The 20,949-nt window shown below is 43.9% G+C and overlaps 1 protein-coding gene across 8 annotated transcripts in view; it reads left to right on the top strand.

Annotated features, from left to right (window-relative positions):
• GABBR1 (gamma-aminobutyric acid type B receptor subunit 1) overlaps positions 1–16,658 on the top strand; it is a 30,341-nt gene extending 13,683 nt beyond the window's left edge. For all 8 annotated transcript variants that reach the window (XM_081295671.1, XM_081295672.1, XM_081295669.1 and 5 more), the window contains 12 exons: positions 3,318–3,560; positions 4,189–4,252; positions 6,399–6,476; positions 7,788–7,938; positions 8,423–8,555; positions 9,842–9,958; positions 10,038–10,145; positions 10,303–10,396; positions 11,111–11,238; positions 12,015–12,143; positions 12,370–12,513; positions 13,206–16,658. In XM_081295671.1, the coding sequence (XP_081151797.1) occupies positions 3,318–3,560; positions 4,189–4,252; positions 6,399–6,476; positions 7,788–7,938; positions 8,423–8,555; positions 9,842–9,958; positions 10,038–10,145; positions 10,303–10,396; positions 11,111–11,238; positions 12,015–12,143; positions 12,370–12,513; positions 13,206–13,379 (1,563 nt within the window). In that variant the 3' untranslated portion in view covers positions 13,380–16,658. The remainder of the gene's footprint in view (positions 1–3,317; positions 3,561–4,188; positions 4,253–6,398; positions 6,477–7,787; positions 7,939–8,422; positions 8,556–9,841; positions 9,959–10,037; positions 10,146–10,302; positions 10,397–11,110; positions 11,239–12,014; positions 12,144–12,369; positions 12,514–13,205) is intronic.
• Positions 16,659–20,949: the final 4,291 nt, after the last annotated feature.

Raw genomic sequence — 20,949 nt, forward strand, 5'->3', positions numbered from 1 at the left:
TCACATTTGTTTAAATCAGTATTTCCCAAACTTTAGTTTCCATAGAACTACCTACAAAGGTAGTAGTACACAGACTACTAAGCTGTTTCCCTAGAAGTTCTGAGCTGTTTCCCCTAGAAGATCTGGAGTAGGGCCTGAGAATTTATATTTTTAACAACTTCCCAGAAATGCTGATGTTACTTCTTTGGAAACCACTATTAGGGTAGTAGTTTTTAACCAGAGGTTGGAAATGTCTGGGGATACTTTTGATTGATACAACTAGGGGTGAGGGCTTCGCTGAAGAATAGCTGCTCATAGTGTCTAATGGGTATAGACCAAGGATGCTTCTAAACATTCTGTAATGTGAGCTGTGCATGGTGGTACACACCTGTAATCCCAGCTACTTGGGACGCTGAGGCAGGAGGATTGCAAGTTTTAGGTTAGCCTGCACAACTTGGACCCTTTCTCAAAAAAATAAAAAGGGGTGGGATGTAGCTCAGTGGCAGAGTATCCCTGGGTTTATTCCTCAGTACTGGAAAAAAGATATTCTAAAATGCACAGCTCAACACTGAGAGCAAAGCTGTTCTGTCTAAATTGCCAACAGTGTGGAGATTTGAGAAATCATGATATAGAGAAAGAATCTTTAGGTACAATATAAGAAATGGAGAGTGAATTAGAATGGTTTTGGAGAAATGTAGCTCTATGATTTAGAGGGGAAGATGGGAGGTGGCATACCTTTGAGATGAGATTGTGAATTTATCCTGATTGGGAAGGAGATCTCATCAGACCTGGGTACAAAACAAACTAAAAACCTACCTCAGCACACACAGATCACTGTTAAGCATCCATTTTCACACGTGGAGCCAACCAGACAGAGCTGTTTATAAAAAATGAGGATCATAAATTTGCACTTGGTTAATTCACTAATTTCTGTGAATTGTGAAACTTTTGTTGTTCAGTTTTTCTCAGCAGCACAGTAAAATTTCTCTTTGGAAATTAATAACCATATCTTTGCTGATTGAAAGGGGAAAGATTGTTTTTTCATTGTTTTAGTAATAGGGACACCAGTGCTCCCTTTGGCCAGGAGTGTTAGAGTGACCTGGGGTGAGCTGAGAGTTTGAAGATCTGGGCAGGGGATAGTATCATGCTGAGCAGATTAATCCCTTCCCATCTGAGTGATTTTCTGATGTAATCTTTACTTTGAATTGAGGATTAGATAGACCTAGAAGCTGAAGGACTACTCAGAAAGTCTCAGTTTAGCTGTTGTCTTTGAGCAGGTGCTCTTGGAGAGAGGCATTTCAGTGTATAGAAGAAATATGGGTAGATGGTTAAAGTATAGACTTTGTTATTCAGAAGGCTGAGGCAGAAGGATTGCAAGTTCAAGGCCAGACAAGGCAATTTAGTGAGACTTTGTCTCAAAATAAAAATTTTAAAGAGCTGAAGGTGAAGCTCATGGGTAGAGCACTTTATGCCAAAGTTCAGTCCCCAGTATTGCATTGATAAATAAGACTTTGGTGCCAGACTACCTGGGTTTGAGTCCTAGCTCTGCCACTTACTGGCAGTATAACTTTAGGCAAGTTACCTAGCTTCTGTGTTTCACTTTCCTTTTTCACAAAATAGGGATAATAGTATCTTCCTCAGTGAATGGTTTGAGGATCAAATACATTGATATGTGTGCCTTAGAAAAGTGCCTGGCATACAGAAAGGACACTATAATGTTAGCCACTGCCATTATCATCATCATCATCATCATTATCATCATCATCATCATCATCCTACGTAGAGAGGGATGATACTAATGAAACACCTCAATAAAAGAAGAAAGAGGTTTTGGTGATTTGGAAGAGTCAAAGGTGATTCTAAGGTTTCAATCTCATATAGTGGGCAGTGTTGAAGTGTGAGGAAAAATTGAGCTTAGAGAATTTCTGTATACCTCTACATGGGCAAAGCCTCCCACATTAGCAGCAGACCCCACCAGAATGGTACATTTGTTACAGTTGATTAACCTGGCACATTGTAGTCATCCAAAGTCCATAGTTTACAGAAGTGTTCGTTCTTGGTGGTGTATATTCTGTGGGTTTGAAAAAATGTATAATGGAATGCTTCTATCTTTATAGTATCATGCATAGTTATTTTCACTATCCTAATTTAATGTACATTTATTGTTTGTACATTATGGTGCTAAGAAAAAGAAATAAAACTTGGTTCTGTTCTCAGAAGTAGTAGAGCCTGAGCCCATGTGTGTCTTCAAATCTCAGGCTGTTTCAAGAAAGTTGAACAGAAAAAAAAAATGTGGTCAAGTCATGGAGAACATTTGTTTATTCATCTATTCCTTCCTTCCTTCTGTTAATACATTCCAAATTCAAATAATCATTTGTGTAGTGCTGCTGTGTATTATTTGTGCCTTGCAAGCAAGTTGTTGCTAAGCCTTTGCTTGTGTCTTTTTGGGAGGTGAGGAAAGGAAGATGAGATTTTCTCCATTATACAGAAGGTAGTTTCAAGTTAACCATCTGTGGTTATTAAACCAAATGGGGTTACAATCAAGTATGCAAAGTCAGGTCTCTTGACCTGTTGTGTAAGAGTTAAAGGAACTATCATTCTTTTCAGCTTTCTTGGAAAATATTGAGTGTTGAGAAGTGGTGTGAGTAGGATTGAATGATGGACTTTGGAAGTGTAAAGGGCAGGACTGGGGATGTGGCTTAGTGGCAGAGGGTGTCTAGCATGCATGAGGCCCTTGGTTTGATCTTCAGCACCACATACACACAGAGTGTGAAGGATATTTCTGCAGTTCTCAGTTTTTTGGAAAATCTCTAAAAGGCAACTAGAATGGCAAGAAGTTAACACACTGAAGAAAAATCTTCCGGGTTGACAAGCAGAGTGACAAAGGCTGTGGGTGTTGCCTTTTCTAGGAACTTTCAGTGTTGGAGGAGCTGTTAGATCCTGGGTCAGCTCTACTGAGAGTCTGAAGGATGAGAGGACATCAGTGTCACAACTCTTCATTGCAATATCTGTGTTTTTTCCTTTACTGTCTACTTTTTCTCCTTTGCCACTCATTACCAGAGTGTTTATTCATCAGACTTCTCTGTTTGTAGTTCTGAGCTAGCAGCTGTACACACTAAGACCATTGGGCTCAGCTAATCTCTACTCTAGTCTAGTTGCTTCAAACCTAAGACAGACACATGGGCATAGTTAGAGATTTTGAATGTACATATGCTTCATCTGACAACATGAACACAAACCATCCGCTCAAGTCGAAGTGTTTGAGCCAAAATTGGATGGTCCCCTCCCCCTGCACCCACACACATTCCAATCCTTTTCTCTTGTTCTTCTCTCCCCAGACATCCCAGGAGTTTGTGGAGAAACTAACCAAGCGACTCAAAAGACACCCTGAAGAGACAGGTGGCTTCCAGGAAGCACCGCTGGCCTATGATGCCATCTGGGCCTTGGCATTGGCCCTGAACAAGACATCTGGAGGAGGTGGCCGTTCGGGTGTGCGCCTGGAGGACTTCAACTACAACAACCAAACCATTACCGACCAAATTTACCGGGCAATGAACTCCTCGTCCTTTGAGGGTGTCTCTGTGAGTTACAGCCCCTTTCATGCTCCCCTGTCCTTGCATCGACAGACACCCCCTTAGAGGCTCCTTTAGAAGCCTGCATTCCCCATCTTTCTCAGTTACTTCTCTGCAGAAGTTAGTCTTAGAGGAGGGGAGTGGGGATCCCCAAACCAGAAAATCCCACAAAAGACTACAAAAGAATAAGACTGTATATTTTTCAACCCTTCCTCTCATTTCTTTCAGACAAGTCCAGGTATTTATGAGTCAGATGAGAACTGTAGGATTTTAAAAGAAGAAACATCCCAAAAGTTTATCTCCTTATGCCTTTTAAAGTGAGAAAATAAATGCCCAATGGGATTTGGTGACTTGCTCAGGCCACACAGCTGGAAGCCAGGTCTCCTGGTGTTCTGTCTGGGGATTTTTCCCATTCAAATCTCACGGGTGAAGCTTCTTCTCAAAAGAATAATATTTCTAAAATCTAGGGTATGGGCATCTGGGGTATGTCCTATATGCAGGCAAATGCCATAAATAGTATTCATTCAGAAGCTCAATTACATCAAAAACAGAAGGAGTCAGAAAGTCCCTGATGTTCTCTTTTCACTCCTGCTTTTATCAAAACCCTTTGCTTCCTCCACATGTTTCTCCCCCTCAGGGCCATGTGGTGTTTGATGCCAGTGGCTCCCGAATGGCATGGACACTTATCGAGCAGCTACAGGGTGAGCATGGGGGTGGAGGTGCAGGGTGGTGGTGGCGGAGGCTGGGACTGGGCCAGGTCCCTACTTGGAAGAACACTCAAGACATCACGAGATTGCCTGGTGCCTCCTCTCTTGCCTTTCTCTTTCAACTGTGTTCATCAAGCTTTTAAATAACATTAATAAAAAGCTTAGGGAGGGCTGGGCACAGTGGTATATGCCTGTAATCCCAGTGGCTCAGGAGGCTGAGGCAGGAGAATCACGAGTTCAAAGCCAGCCTCAGCAAAGCGAGACGTTAAGCAACTTAGTGAGACCCTATCTCTAAATAAAATATAAAATAGATCTGGGAATGTGGTTCAGTGGCCAAGTGCCCCTGAGTTCAATTCTTGGTTCCCCACTCTGATTTAAATAGAGTTGGGTTTCTTGCTGAGTTGTGTTCTTTAAGGGCATGTAAATTAAAAGCAGTGTTTCTCTATTCTTTCAGTCTCAGAAGTTTGCCTTCTAATAGGTGTGGTGGTGTACCCCTGTAATCCTAGCTATTCTGGAGGCTGAGGCAGGAGGATTGCAAGTTTGAGGCCAGCCTAGGCAACTTAGCAAGACTCTTTGTCTCAAAGTAAAATTTTTTTGAAAGGCTGGGAATATAAGTCAGTTGTAGAGCCTAGCATGCTTGAGGCCCTGGGTTTAATCCTGAGTACATGAAGAAAAAAAGAAAACAAAATTTCCCTTCTGAGACCTGTAGGAGCTGTCAGTGCCTCCTCAAAGATGCAAGGAAAGCTGAATCTAGGAAACCTGCTAGTTTTTTAAAGGGAATGCATTGAATTTTCTTGCTAGGTAACTATCATTCCTAATTTTCCGTAGTTTGACCTTTCTGGATTGAATTTTCTTTTTTTTTTTTTTTTTAATATTATTTTTTAGTTCTCAGCAGACACAACATCTTTGTTTGTATGTGGTGCTGAGGATCGAACCCGGGCCGCACGCACGCCAGGCGAGCGCGCTACCGCTTGAGCCACATCCCCAGCCCCAATTGAATTTTCTTATAACTTAGCATACTTAAGTATTTGAAGAACTTTGGTGAGTTAATTTTTCAGTTCCTTCTCACTTGCAGCCTTTTATGGGATGGACAAGAGAGCTATTTCTTGGCCTTCTGTGAAAAGTTTCTTTCTTCCTTCCTCCCGAACTCCCACATTCTCTCAGCTTTTCTTTGTATCCAAGAGAAGAGGGAATGGATTCATTGGTGAAAGCTGTGTGAATTGGCTTTCGAAAGAAAAGTTATGTTAACTGGGACAGTTTTAGAACAGAAATCTTAGGAGTGACCGAATTTCACATAGTGGCTCTTTAAGAGGCAGATGTAACTTATCCAAGGAATTAGAACCCAAGCCAACGGGAGAGAAATTTCTAAAATTAAAATGAAAGCCACTGGGAAAACAGATTCTGTGATTCTGTCCATCATGAGAGAATAAACGGAAATATGTTTAAAGCTTTCCAAGCCAGAATCAGAGTGAGAGACATCTTGCTGAGAGAGCTGTGAGGCAGTGGAATAGGTGGCAGACGTACTGTGGCGCCTTCCTCAATGAAGAGTTTTAAACATATAAGATGTTAATTCAAGTGCCTTAGGAATCACTTTTTTTTTTTTCCTTTTCTGTACTGGGTTTTATAGCCAGGTGCGCTCCACTATTGAGCTACATCCCAACCCATTTTATTTTATATTTTGATATAGAGCCTTGCTTAGTTACCCAGCTGGACTTGAACTATCCATCCTTCTGCCTCAGCCTCCTAAGTTGTGGGGACTATAGGCATGCACCACTGCACCCAACCACTGCACCCAGCTACACCTTATATTGCTTTTTTTTTTTTTTTTAGTTTTAGTTGTAGATGGACACAATGTTTTTATTTTTATTTATTTATTTATTTTTATGTGGTGCTGAGGATTGAACCTAGGGCCTCATGTGTGTGAGGCAAGCGCTCTACCGCTGAGCTACAACCCCAGCTCCTATATTGCTTGTAAGTGAGATTGTTTCAAGCAACTTCTGTGTCCTTCCAGGTGTCCTTTAGTTGCTTAGATAAAGATAGTGTCACATGCAGTCAAGAAAGGCAGCTTTAGGAGTGTGGGAAGTTGGCAATACCCAGCATGGCTTTTTACCTACCAATGGCCACTCCTCTTTTTGCTCAGGTGGGAGCTACAAAAAGATTGGCTACTATGACAGCACCAAGGATGATCTTTCCTGGTCCAAAACAGATAAGTGGATTGGTAAGTGCTCTCCTATATATTTTCTTTTAATCCCTCTGAATAATTGAGGAGAATGGTCATGCATTTGAATGAGGGTGGGGTGGTGGGTTCCATAGGGTTGAAATATGGCAGGGAGAGGGACCACAGGCAGGGATTAAGAGAGAGCAAATATAACCTTCAAGAGGGGAGAGGAGATTGGTGTATTTGGAGAGGGACTAGGAGGTGGGTAGTACTATTTTTAATAGCACACTGCTGGGGAAACTGGGGATTAGAGGCAGGGGGCGGGCAGGGGGTGGGAAATGGAAACTCCATTTGGTTTCCAGATGTCCTGGTGCCTTGATATATCTGAACCAGCTACTTTAAGCCTCGAGCTGTCTCATTGTCTCTGTCAGGAAAACATTAAACTATAGGAGAGGACACAAAACCTCCGATCATTGTCATCTGCTACAATGTACTTTTAAAAAAGGGGAAAGTGAGGAATTATTGATAGTGTACTTGGTGGGCTAAATGATAAGAAATTGAAAGATCCTGGAGGTGGGCAAAAAGAAGCACCAACTGCTAAAAGAAGGGGGGTTAGTACCTGTTGAAGGTAGCAGCTGCTACCTGGCCCTGCCCAACAAAACCTACTTGTTCCCAGCACTGCTAGAGTTCCGTTTTTTTTTTTTTTTTTTTTTTTTTTTTTTTTTCTTTTAATAAAATTTGAATTTAGGACAGTGTTCTGTACTGCCATAAATGCTGCATGGCCTAAATTAGGTTTTTTTTTTTTTTTTTTTTTTTTAATTAAGCAAATTGCAATTAGGTTTTTTGGTGAACTCTGACAAATTTGAACTTCCCCTTAATAATAACTGAAAAACACTTTAGGGAATATCATTCTGCCAGGGTTAAGATTTCAGACTAGTTTCTTTTTGTTTGTTTTGCCTAAGGTTAGAAGGCCGCATTAGATATTTAAGGTCCTTTTAGCTTTCTCACAGAGTAATTGTCTTTTGCAGCTTTTGACTTGGTGATAAGAGACCTCATAAGTTTATTTTTCAGCTAGCTAGCCCCTTCTTTCCTCTCCCATTTTCCTTTGCTGTTTGCTGCAAGAAAAACAGAGAAGCAGGAAGAACAAATCATAACAAAACAAGACTCTACGATTTTGGTGAAATACCCCAGCATTCACTATATCTTTCTCATTTATTTCGGTTGCTCCCCAAGGGCCCCAGTGTCTGTGAGCATTCATTCTGCCAGTCACACCTGTGCAGAGTATGAGGGCCTTAAGTCCTCTGCCGGCATCCTTGTCCTTCACCCCTTTCCATTATCTCTTCTTTACCCTTTTCCTCCCTGTGCATGCAGGAGGGTCCCCTCCAGCTGACCAGACCCTGGTCATTAAGACATTCCGCTTCCTGTCACAGAAACTCTTTATCTCCGTCTCCGTCCTCTCCAGCCTGGGAATTGTCCTTGCTGTGGTCTGTCTGTCCTTTAACATCTATAACTCCCATGTCCGGTAAGTTTCTCTTTTCCCATGATCCTTGTCCTGTCTGCCTCTCCAAGGTAGCGATCATGCTCCTTAGAGGGAGTGAGACTAAAACCTGAGTTTATTATTCCTAAAACCATCTGTTATAGAAGGTTCCATTTGGACTTACTGAGATTGCGAGAGGGGGATTCAGGTATAACCCCCACCCTTGATCCAAAGCAGCCAACTGGAAGAAAGGAAACAAACCCCTCTGGAGCTAGGTAACACAATGTTGGGCTCTAGAGCAATAGATTGTATTTCTGAGAGGGCCTGTGCTAGGGGAGCTCTCTATAGCTCCATCTCCAGCCCCATGAGCCAGCTCATTGTCTCTCAAGACTGCCACCTTTCTTTTAGTAGTCCTGCGGCCCTGGAGTTGAGGTCATGCTATTGCATGACATTTGGAGGGCTGAGCTTCCTTGGAGAAGAGGGGTAATTCTGCTCTCTTCTTCTCCCACCCTCTCCGCCTCTGCTCTAGTTATATCCAGAACTCCCAGCCCAACCTGAACAATCTGACTGCCGTGGGCTGCTCACTGGCGTTAGCTGCTGTCTTTCCCCTTGGTCTGGATGGTTACCACATCGGGAGAAACCAGTTCCCTTTTGTCTGTCAGGTGAGGAGGGCATATACCTTGCAGAATGTGGTTTCCCACCCCTCTCAGGAGCACCTTCCACCATGTATACTTCCCTGCCTTTCCTTCTTCTTATCTTTCCCTGATTCTTGTCCCTGTTGCTTCTTCCTAGCATCACCCCTCTGGTCTCTGTCTGGCTCTGTCCCTTCTCTCTGGGCCTCTAGACCTTTTTCATTCTGCAGTTCACTTGCTAGTACCAGGAGGAAGGAGGTACTGAGGACCAAGGAAGGGGGTCTGCACAGAGAAGAATTGTGGCTCGTCTGTGGTGTGGGGGCTGAGTACCAGAACTGTGGGCTTCCTGTGGGAGCCTTTGTTGGGGTTTAGAAAAATGAAGGCAGAATCTAAGTTGTCAGCTAAGAGAGCTGGTGGGGGAAGGGGTGCCATCACACAGGGAGGAGGGCCTCTGGGACTTTAAGTATATGAAAGATTCTGAGGCTGTGGGAAAAGGCTGGCTTCAACAATGATATTTGAGTGGTTCTCTATTATGCTGCAGGAAACACCCACGCTTCCCCCTGATTCTGCCTATCCGTACTCTTGCTTTCCTCCACTTCCTTTCCTGAACTGATCACGTACTATGCACATGGCGTTTGCACTCACATGTATGCAGTTCATCAGGAATTATCTGCAGCCAGAAAGGGAGACAATTAACTGCAGTGCAGTAGGAGAGGTACAGGAATAGGGATCTGCAGAATGTGCTGTGGGAGCAAAGAAGGGAAGCATCTTACAGTCAGAGTGGCTTGGGTGGGCTTAATGAAGGTGGTGGCCTTTGTGTATTGAAGCCTGCATGAGATTTCCCTGCTGGAGAAATAAAGGAAGGTTATTGCAGGAACAGAGAATGTCATGTGACCAGCAAAGATATAAAAGAGAGTAGATAGGAGAGCACTAGTAGGTCATTGTGGCTAGAGCATGCAGTAGGTGAGGGCCTGGGAGATGAATCCAGAAAGGTGGATGGGATCATGTTGTGAAGGGTTCTTGTCACACCTGAAGGTGTTTAGGCTGTCACCTCTAGGCACTGGGGAATAATCAAGTAATTTTAGTAAAATTGTTCTGGTTGTGGAGAAGTTATAAGATGGATGAGAGGGATGGTAGGAAGTAGGGAGACCTGCCCTGTGCTCTTTTCCCCACACACCTCATTACTTACTGACTGCGTCCTGCCTGCTTTGTCATCTGCTCACTGCCCACATTCCCTCCTACATCCCTGAACATCCTCACCAAAGCCCTACCTCCTACCCTGCCCCCTTCTGTCTGAGTCCTCTCTCCCTTTCTAGGCCCGCCTCTGGCTCCTAGGCCTGGGCTTTAGTCTGGGCTATGGCTCCATGTTCACCAAGATCTGGTGGGTCCATACAGTCTTCACAAAGAAGGAGGAAAAGAAGGAGTGGAGGAAGGTGAGCTGCTTCTCAGTCTCCTTGGCTCTAGGAGCTTAGAGAATTTCTCCTGACCTGCCTTCTCTGAATGTTTGCTTAGACTCTGGAGCCCTGGAAGCTGTATGCCACAGTGGGCCTGCTGGTGGGCATGGATATCCTTACTCTTGCCATCTGGCAGATCGTGGACCCCTTGCACCGGACCATTGAGGTACCACTTGAGAGGAGGTATTGGGGTCAGGAGGTTGAGCCCCTGTCTGTCAGTGTCCCCAAGGTTGTGTGTATTCTTGAGGGACAAAGCTACACATGGAGAGTGTAGGGGAGGAGGGCAACCATCCATCTTCCTTGTGGTCCCTTTTCTCCCCTAGACTTTTGCCAAGGAGGAACCAAAGGAAGACATTGACGTCTCTATTCTGCCCCAGCTGGAGCACTGCAGCTCCAAGAAGATGAATACATGGCTTGGTGTGTGAATGTGGAGGAGAGGAGGGAAAATTGCAGCAGAAGCAGGAGGAATGGGCAAGGACATTAGGTTTGAAGGGAAAAGTGTCTTTGGGAGAAGAGACAGAGAGCTTGTCAACCAATTTTACTGTTCTTCTCTTTGTTATTGTGCTAATCTTTTTTTGAGAATAGTGGAGAGTTGGTCTTTGCTATAAGAGCTTAGGATACAAAGCAGGGATGAAGAACTTCTGTTCTTTATCAGTGGAGATAACCCCATCCCCTGGCTTGACCCCCATCTGTATTTGGTCACCTCCTTCAAGTAAGACCAGGATTGTGAGGTCATGCATGGATTTAGGCTCCCTTTGGCCTTATTAATGTTTCTTTGATCTGTAACCACACTTGGTAAATATGCCCTTAGCCTGGAAAGCCATCTTCCCCCTGGAGAGAAAGGGGTGAGACGTTATATATGGCCTAATCTGGCCCATTTCCTGCTGGCCAATCAGGCTTTTGCCTGACTGACAGATACTGATGAGCACCATTTTCTGGTGTGAAATGTGTCCGTTCATCACAGGGAATGCTTGCTAGGTCAAAGTAGCTAGACTGGAGAGGAGATCTCCCTTTCCATTGAGAGGCTCCAAGAAGGAGCATTAGTGAGTGATGGGCAAAGAGAGAGGACAAAGATTGAGTGAGTAGCATGAAGGTCCTTGATGCCCAGGTGACCCTTTCCTGCTATCCTAGGTATTTTCTATGGTTACAAGGGGTTGCTGCTGCTGCTGGGAATCTTTTTGGCTTATGAAACCAAGAGCGTGTCCACTGAGAAGATCAACGATCACAGGGCTGTTGGCATGGCCATCTACAATGTGGCGGTAAGCTCCCTGGATACCTGGCATTGATCCTGTATGATGACCATGGATGGCAACTGAGATGTGATGGCCTAGGGAGAATCAGGCACCATTTCTGGTATCACTGTGTGTAGGTGTTGAAAAGTTTGCTTATGTTTGATTTACAAAGCTAAGTATAGATATTATATCATTAATTTTCTTGCATCTACCCAGTGAAATAGATATATAGGTGAGGAAACAAGCAGAGATGTTAAATTGCTTGCCTGTGTTTCATGGGATGAAATCTGAGTACACTATTCCTCCCAGGAGTCCCCAGGGGCTGACTGAATGGGTGCAGAGAGATCCTGGGAGTTTCTGTTTGGGGAGAGGGGTTAACCTAGAGTTGAGGACTTGTTTGGTGCAGTTTATTTGGCATTTTTAAAATTTTAACTTTAATTTTCTTTTTCTCTTTTTTGGAACTGGGGATTTAACCCAGGGGTGCTTTTTACCATGGAGCCACATCCCCAACCCTTTTTCTTTCTTTTTTTTTTTTTTTATTTTGAGACAGTGTCTTGCTGAGTTGCTGAGACTGGCCTTAAGCATGTAATTCTCCTGCCTCAGCCTTTGGAGTTGCTAGGATTACAGGCATGCACCACTGTGCTTTGGCATTTTTGTTAATCTAGAGTTGAGAATGATTCTAGATTTATGGAAAATTCACCAGGATCTCATCCTCATAGGATCCTTCCTGAGGGAAGAAGACTCTAGTAGATCCCATCTGAGCCTGCAGATCTGAGTCTCTTTACATATGTTCTGATCCCCAGGTCCTGTGCCTCATCACTGCCCCCGTCACCATGATTCTGTCCAGCCAACAGGATGCAGCCTTTGCCTTCGCTTCTCTTGCCATCGTGTTCTCTTCCTATATTACTCTGGTTGTGCTCTTTGTGCCCAAGGTGATTTTCTGACTCTTCTCCTGCCCTCTCTAGTCCCATGCCCCTTATATCCTTTCTTCCTAGGACTCTGTTCCCTGCCCTTCCCTGCACCCTCCTCCCACTCCTTTCCTTGTATTGGGTCTAGCTTGTTCCTCTTTTGTTCATTCCTTCCTACTCCTACCCACCACCCTCTGATCACTGACACAGCCCCTGCTCCACCATCCCATGCCCAAACATTTGCCCTCAGATGCGCAGGCTTATCACCCGAGGGGAATGGCAGTCTGAGGCACAGGACACCATGAAGACAGGGTCATCTACCAACAACAATGAGGAGGAGAAGTCCCGCTTGTTGGAGAAGGAAAACCGTGAACTGGAAAAGATCATTGCTGAGGTATATGGATGATGGCCAGGGTCCAGAAGGACTCTAACTTAGGTCTGGTTGTCTGAAGTAGAGCCTGATATGTAGGTTCAAGTGTTCATGCTTTATGGAGGGAGGGTCTCAGAAACCCTGCAAGGGAGTGAGTGGAGCAGGATAGGGAAGGGAACAGGATTGAGCAAGAGTCTGTCTTAGCTAAAATCTAATGTTTATCTGATGAGGTGGAGTGGGAGCTGCATTGTTGATTTGACACTCCTGAGGCAAGGGGTGGCTGTCCACGTGCTGGGTAGCAACCAGTGGGAAGCAGCTGTGAACCATTAGCAGCCAATACTCACAGCTGGGTGTTAAATGTGCCCACAGCAAAGGAGGTCTGGGCAGGTGCCCCGTCCACTGTGCCCCAGGCTGCAGTTAGGGGTTAGTTCAGTGCCAAAGAGGGAGATATTCCAACTGGGTTTACATAAATATCCATGTGATTTATTAGAGCCTTTGTGTACTGACTCTTCTCTTTTCCATTTTCTCCTTTTGTTTTAATCTCATTTCCCTGATCTCTTTTCTTTTGTTGGTGCTCCTGTTATGTTCTTTTCTTGATTCCACATTTTATTTTTTTTCTTTCAATTTATTCTATCCCCCACCCACTCTTCACTTTTCCTTCCCCTGCCTCACGACCTCCCCTTTTCCTGTTCTCCCAATTGTGTTTCTTCCTCCAGAAAGAGGAGCGAGTCTCTGAACTGCGCCATCAGCTCCAGTCTCGGCAGCAGCTCCGCTCCCGGCGCCACCCCCCAACACCCCCAGATCCCTCTGGGGGCCTACCTAGGGGACCCCCAGAGCCCCCTGACCGTCTTAGCTGTGATGGGAGTCGAGTCCATTTGCTTTACAAGTGAAGGGGTATCAGGGAGGACAGGCCCAGTAGGGGAGGGAAAGGAAAGGGTGGGGGACTGGGTTGGAAGCAGGGGACCCCTATCCTCAGTCGGAAAGAACATGCTGTCAGTTCCATCTCTTGTAAATTCATGTCCCTCTGTGAGTCCTGGGGTTATTTGAGTCTCCAAATACTCTGGGAAATAGATCTTTTTATCTTATTCATTGATATAATTTTATATCACTACTTTATAATTTAGTTTGTGCCTCACTTGAAGCTACTCAGTCATGACTCCTCAGCAGCCTCACTACATCTTTGTCTCCCATGACAGCCCTCTGTCCAGTTACCACGGCAACCCTGCAGCTCCCATCCTGTTTGTGCTATGCTCTCTCTGCTTCTGTCAGCAGGGGTCTCTCCCCACTAGTGCTCTTTCCACCCCAGCAGGGGCTTCTCCATCATAATTCCCTTCCTCTCATCCTACTTGCCCTTCCACATGTTCCCATGTTTTCCTTTTAAATTTTGCTTCTTTTGGGGATTCATTCTTTTCCCCCAGAGCTTGAATGCTGCTTGCCTCTACTCTGTGTGTGCTCATTCTTATGCATCTGCTCTTCTCTTGCTTGTGCCACTGGTGCTCCTGTGCACGTGTGCTTGACCCATGTGCTTTGTCATGCTGCAGTCACAGCTATGTGTTCTCCTCCTGTGGTCATGGGTTTGCCTCAAGTGGGTCTGGGTAGGATGTTCCATTTGTCTAGCATGCTAAACTTTGTCTTTCTACTTGCACACATTCATGTTTATCTATATTTTCCCTGTGTACCTATCCTCAGTGTACCCTTATACCTTCTCTTTGCACAGTATTCTTCCAGCAGAGCCATATGTAACCTCCCTGCACATTATTATGCACTTTCCCCCATCCGTGTTTGCTAGGGCCATCCTCACTGTCTGCTTGTCATGTTCAGTTTCCACTCATACTTCCCCCTCCCTCCTTGGTATTCAGTCCTGCACCACCCTCAAATCTGCACACACAATCATCCTCTCAAGACCGCTCCCTTTAATTTTTTTTTCCTTTTTTGCGGAAGCTAAGAAAAAAAAAATGGGGGCAGGTTTGGGGAACTGTTTCCAATGAATAGATGAAGAGAATTCCGACCATGGAAGGTACCTCTGACTGTTGATGGACAGATGGACCTATGGGGCGGGAGGTGGCGCCCCTTTCACACTGTGGTGTCTCTCCGGGAAGGATCTTCCTGAATCTCAATAAACCAGTGAACAGTGTGACTCAGCACCTCACCCTCTGTACTGTGAACAGAGCCGGCTCCCATCCAAGGAGGGAGGCTCAGAGAGCTCCAAGTTAATGAAAAGGCTTTGAAGCAAAGGGGTGGAAAGAGGTGTTTTATTGATCCACTGAGGACTTAGCAGGGCAAAGTAGGACATGATTAAGGCTGAGATGAGTGAAAGATGACATTATTGGTTAAAAGTGTGGGCTCTGGAATCAGACTGCTAAGGTATCAGATCCCACTGTATGTAAAAAAAAAAAAAAAATCCTTTATCTTTATTCTTCATGCCCTCATTTGTGAAGATAGAATAGTAACTACAGCCATATATTTTTTCATATGGTGGATGCAAGGACTAGGTTAATTATGCATTCAGGCCCATGCTGTATGTTGGGTAAATGCTAACCTCTGTCACTACTGTTTCATGGATTCCCTGACAGTGTGGGTATGTATTGGGAGCCTGGAGCAGGTGGCTGAACAGATGTGAGCACTCTTCCTTCCCAGGAAGTTAGAACAAAAGAATGATGACTGCTCAAAGGTTTTGGATGATTTGGCCTGAGTGCTTCCAACCTTATACATCTTTGTTTAAGGAAGTCTGAGCATCTTGGGAAGAATTTGCAATCAAAATGACAAAAAAAAATTTAAATGGCCAAGGGAGAAAAAAAATTGCCTGGAACTTTATAAGTCTTTGTGTTTTTTTGGAGATAACTTTTCCCTTTCACTTGGGCATTGATTTTCATCTCACTTTTTTGCACAAGAGCTGTAAGGGTGATTGGACCCTGTCATTTCATTGTCCTGTTTATGGGTAGTTTAAATCTTAGGTCAGTATTTGAAAAACCTTTCACTGTGATTATCCACCTCAGATCAGTTGGAGTTAATTTGAGTTTCCTTTCTTCCCACAGTGGAATATGCTCAAGGAAAGGGGAAGAAGTCTATGGGGTAGAGAAACCTGCAGCGTGAAAATGAACAGTTGGCTTTAGAAACAGCAGCAGGAGCTATGTATCAGGCCTAGGTAGAACCTAAAAGATCCAAATTACCACTTCAAACTTGCATTGCACTTAGATGGGGTGTAAATTATAAGTAAAGGGTCAGTTGTTCTTCTGTGGCTTAGAGTGAACCAGATACTCTTTGCTAGCAGGAGGGCAGAAACAAAGCCAAACAGTAGAACTGGCAGAGGTGCCTGATGCAAAAGGTGTGAGGGGATGAGTTGCTGGGCAGTGAGGCCACTGCTTTGTAGTTCAGGCATTAGTTGCTTCCCTCATTCTGGTCTTGAGGCAGGCTCTGCTTCGCCTGCACTGCTTCAGGGTGGGACTCCCCCTTTGGCATCAGGTCTCTTTCTGACTTGAAAACATCCCAGACTCCTGATTGCATGCCAGGACTTGGTATTCTCTGCTCTCCTCTGTGTTGGTCTCTTGCCTCCCTACCCTAGTTCCTGTCGTGTATAGAGAGCATTTTTTCTTTCTTTCTTTTTTGTATTGGGGATTGAACCCAGGGGCACTTAACCACTGAGCCATATCTCCAGCCTATTTTTAAATTTTTATTTTGAGACAGGGTCTCACTAAGTTATTGAGACGGGCTTTAACTTGAGATCCTCCTGCCTTTGCCTCCTGAGCCCCTGGGGCCGTAGGCATGCATCACTATGCCTCACTAGGGAGCATTTCATGAACACTTTGCTCTTGTGTGATTTTCATTGTCTTTTCCATCCATCAACAGGTTTTGATTGGGCAAGATGCTGTGGTGGGTGCATTTTTAGGCACTGAAGCAGAGAAGTGAACAAGATGGTTTGCATGGGACACATGTTCCCATGATGGGATGATGACCAGTGAAGATGAACAAATAAAAAACTGAGATAGTGTAAGAGACCAACCAGGAACACTGGGCATCTCTTGTCATTAGCTCTAGTGCTCAGGACAACCCTGGGGGGAGGAGGTTGTATGCTCAATAGATGGCAAGGAGACTGTGGCCTGGGAAAGAAAGAATCCTGTGCAGTGTCATACAGCTAATAAGAAAAAAAAAAAATCAGTGTTTAAACTGTGCATTATTATCAATTGCTGTGTAACTTATTACCCAAAGTCACTTAAACAACAAAAAATTTCTGGGTCAGAAATTGAGACAGGCTACTTACTCCACAGTGGCTAGAAGGTTTGAAGACTGGGAACTGGAGTCATGTGAAAATTCCTTCAGTGTGGAAAGGTGGTTTTTGGCTCAGCAGAGAATTGGACTGGGGCTGTGGGCTGGAACCTTTACACGTGGCTTTCTGTGTGGCCTGGGGATTCTTCATGATGTGGTGACTGAATTCTAAAGGTGAGTGTCAGCAAGAGAGATACAGAAAAGAGAATGAGAGAGTATGTATTATCTTTTTTCCTGTTGAAGCTTTGGAAATGACTAGCAGGGCTTCTGCCCTATTGGTCTGCGTAGTTATAAGCCTGTGTCAGATTCACGGGGTGGAAATACAGAATTTATCACACTATAAACACCATACATGGAGTGGGATAAATATATTGTTGCAGCCTCCTTTAAGAAAATAATCCATGGGTCTAACCTGCTTACTCCAAAGCCAGTGTTCTTTACGGCTCATTCCACTACTTGTCTCCGAAGTTGCTGGCATTCAGTCTTTTATGAGGCTCCCTATTCCTTGTGGAAATTTCAGGGCCAGCTGTTGTCACATACCTGGCCTTTCTGTCTACAGTGTTGAAGATGGCCCTGTCAACTATGGATCCTCTCATGGTCCTTATTAGTTTTAGACCATCCTAGACAGGCAAACTGTTTTTTCTTCTTGGGATTTTTTTTTTTTTTTTTTTTTTGAGATCAGTGAATTTATTTTATTTATTTATTTATTTATTTTTATTGGTTGTTCAAAACATTACATAGTTCTTGATATATCATATTTCACACTTTGATTCAAGTGGGTTATGAACTCCCATTTTTACCCTGTATACAGATTGCAGAGTCACATCAGTTACACTTCCACTGATTTACATATTGACATACTCTTGTCTGTTGTATTTTGCTGCCTTTCCTATCCTCTACTATCCCCCCCTCCCCTCCCCTCCCCTCCCCTCTTCTCTCTCTACCCCCTCTACTGTAATTCATTTCTCCCCCTTGTATTATTTTTCCCTTTCCCCTCACTTCCTCTTGTATGTAATTTTGTATAACCCTAAGGGTCTCCTTCCATTTCCAAGCAATTTCCCTTCTCTCTCCCTGTCCCTCCCTCTTCTTGGGATTTTTGAGCAGAGAATTCTGTTTTTTTTTTTTTTTTTTTTTTTTTGGCTTTTTTATGGTCCATTAACTTAAGGGCAATCAACATGGGCTTCATATCACATGACAGCTGGACTTCTAATAGGTGATATTCAAAATACTTTAACAATATAGAATCCACTTATATGCTCCTTGGAGTAAGACATGTACCACCATACTCTGTGATATTACCAATTTTTGACTGCAAAGGCTGGATCCTTTTTACCTCTTAGAATTATGGAACCACAGTAATGATTCATGGCAGATGATACCTAGCATCCTGGCAGCTGCGGTGGAACACAGGTGAAAGCCTATATGGGGACACTTCTAGGGACTGTGAGTATAGCAAAGTGAGGAACATTTATGTATCATGCATGTGCATCTTGAGGTGTGTGTGTCAAAGGGTATTGGAGAGGGAAAAAAATCTTTTTCCTATACCTATCTACCCATCTACCCATCTTAGGTCCCCAGCTGAGACCCTGTAAATTAGATTGGTAAAAGACATTAACAAGAGAAAGCTGGGCATGGTGGTGCAACTCTGAAGGTTAAGGCAGGAGGATCACAAATTCGAAAACAGCCTCAGCAACTTAGTGAGGCCCTAAGCAACTTAGCAAGACCCTGTCTCAAAAAGGGCTGGGATGTGGCTCAGTGCTAGAATACACCTGGGTTCAATTCCTCGTGCCAAAATCCAAAATAGAAGTTTACTAACATGCTTTGTATGTGTACAAATGGCATTACCATTTTTTTTTTTCTTTTTTGGTATTAAAGATTGAATTCTAGGACACTTTACCACTGAGCTATGTTACCAGCTCTTTAAAAAAATTTTAAATTTTGAAATAGGGTCTCCCTGTGTTGTCAGGGGCTCACTAATTGCTGATGCTGTTCTTATGATCCTCCATTGGAATTATAGACATGTACCACTACACTCTGTGATATTATCAATTTTTGACCCCAAAGGCTGGATCCTTTTTACCTCTTAGAATTATTGAACCAATATAAAGCCTAAGCTCCAATTGAGCAGTGGAGGAGACTTGATTATTGGCCAGGAATAGGAAAAGTGGGAGATGAACTTGCAAAGCAACTTCTTACCTGTTGGGGGTTGGAAGATTATAGATATAAGGCAAAAGTAATAAAGGAGAAGGAGGTGATATCTTCTGGGAATGGGTGGAGATTTTCTGAGAATTCAAGCACAATTATCAGTTGTCATGGTGCTGGGGGGAGGGTTGTCATTTAGCAAGCAGATGAGGTTATAATGAAGTTAGAGATCATTTGATGCTCTCCCTAGCATGTTTTCTGATAGACTACCTGAAGAGGGACTTCTGGCCTTCAGACATCTTGTCCTCAAATATTAGGGTGGGGTAAAATTCAGCTAGGTCACCTAGGCAGTACAAGCAGTGATAACAATCTGGGCTCTATACTGTCTTAGGCTATGCAAAGCAGAAGGGGGTTGGGGCTTCTGGGTAGAAAGCTCTGTTAGTGAAGCTTGTTATGCAGATTTGAGCTAGTGCTTTCTCCATAGATAAAACTATACCTTTGCAAATGTAAATTTCCTTTACCAAAGGAAAAATCTCTTCCCTGTTTTGAGAGCATTCTCTCTGGCCCTTTGGTTCTCATGACCTTTAGCTCAATCCATATTCTAAAGAGGCATATTTTGAAGCAACTATTCTGGTACTCTTCTAGAAGGGGAGGGGTGTGATATTCTGCATTGAAGAAATTGGGAAGGCTGCTTTCATGCTGGGTCGTTGCGGGATACTACAGGAGCTGGACCCTGTCAGTGGGCTAGTGACCTGACTTGAACTTCAGCTAAAACCCCAAGGTTCTGGAATAAAGTTCCTTTTTTCAACACAAATGTTATATTAGGTGGATAGTTAAGTACATGCTTTCTGGCATCCTAAATCCTGCAGGCTTGAAACATTTGAGGGGATCCATCCCCCGCTTTTTTAGTTGAATCCAATCCAGTAACTTCTGTGCATTTCTAAAATACTTTCCTACTTAATCTTTTGTCTCCCTGGCATAACTCCTTATACTTACCCTCCCCCACTTAGTTTGCAGTGTTGGGATGGAGTCCAGGTCTTTCTATCACTGAGCCACATCCCCAGTCCTCCTTAATTTATTGAGATAGGGTTTCACCAAGTTGTCCAGGCTGGCTTTGAACTTGGGATCCTCTTGCCTCAGCCTTCTAAATAGCTGGGGCCTTCTTGAAACAAGTAGTGCAAAGGCTTCTCAACCCCAGATTCTTGTGATTAGGCTGGAAAGATTTCAGGCCCGTTGCTCAGAGCTACAGGCATGAGCCTTATTAGAAGGAATCCTGCCCTTTGATTTTATTGGGAGCTGGGGAAGTTTACAGCGCCCTGACCAAGTCCACTTTTAGACTTTTTTTTGACAGTATGTAAACTGCATGGACTACCTCTAAGAGAGAGGTATTATGCTCAGAGTTGGAATTTTTAAGGAAATTGAGTCCCCTGTTTTTGTCTCAATTTCCAGTTCCTCTCTTTTTGACTCAGTGTCCTTAATCAGTTTTTTATCCTTTGAATAGCTCCCATCAAGCTTTCTTTGTGAGGGTTGATGTTTTGGCTATGGGGAGGTTGGGGGTTGTGACTTAGTATTGGTGATAAAAAAGTTCCTGGATACTTGGTTACAAGAGATAATATTTTCTTTATTAAGACTGGGTGAAGTTTTAACATATCAAGCTTCCATTTTCCAGGTACATATCTGTCAGATGTGCCTCCCTGTGGCTTTCAGTTACCCTTCATTATCTTTTCCCTGCTTATCTATTTAAATGACTGAGTAGCTACCAACTGTGTTACAGGATACCTTGCCACTAAGCTGAGTCAGCCATGGCAGACCTCTCTCACTTCAGTTCTTGTAATCATGCCAGAAAACTTTCAGACATCCCTCAGAGTAGCAGGCATGAGTTTACTGCTGAATAGGGAAAGGGAAAAGGAGATACTCTCAAAGGTGAGACTGGGTCACAGAGAAGACAGGGATGGTGTGCCTCTCCTGCCCTCCAGTTTTATTGGGGTCCCAGGGAAGTTTCCAGAGAGTTCTGCTCTTGTCTACTTCCTAACTCTTGACTGTTGGCAGGGTGAC

Source organism: Spermophilus citellus (assembly GCF_964194105.1).
Source record: "Spermophilus citellus genome assembly, chromosome: 5".
Lineage (NCBI taxonomy): Eukaryota > Metazoa > Chordata > Mammalia > Rodentia > Sciuridae > Spermophilus > Spermophilus citellus.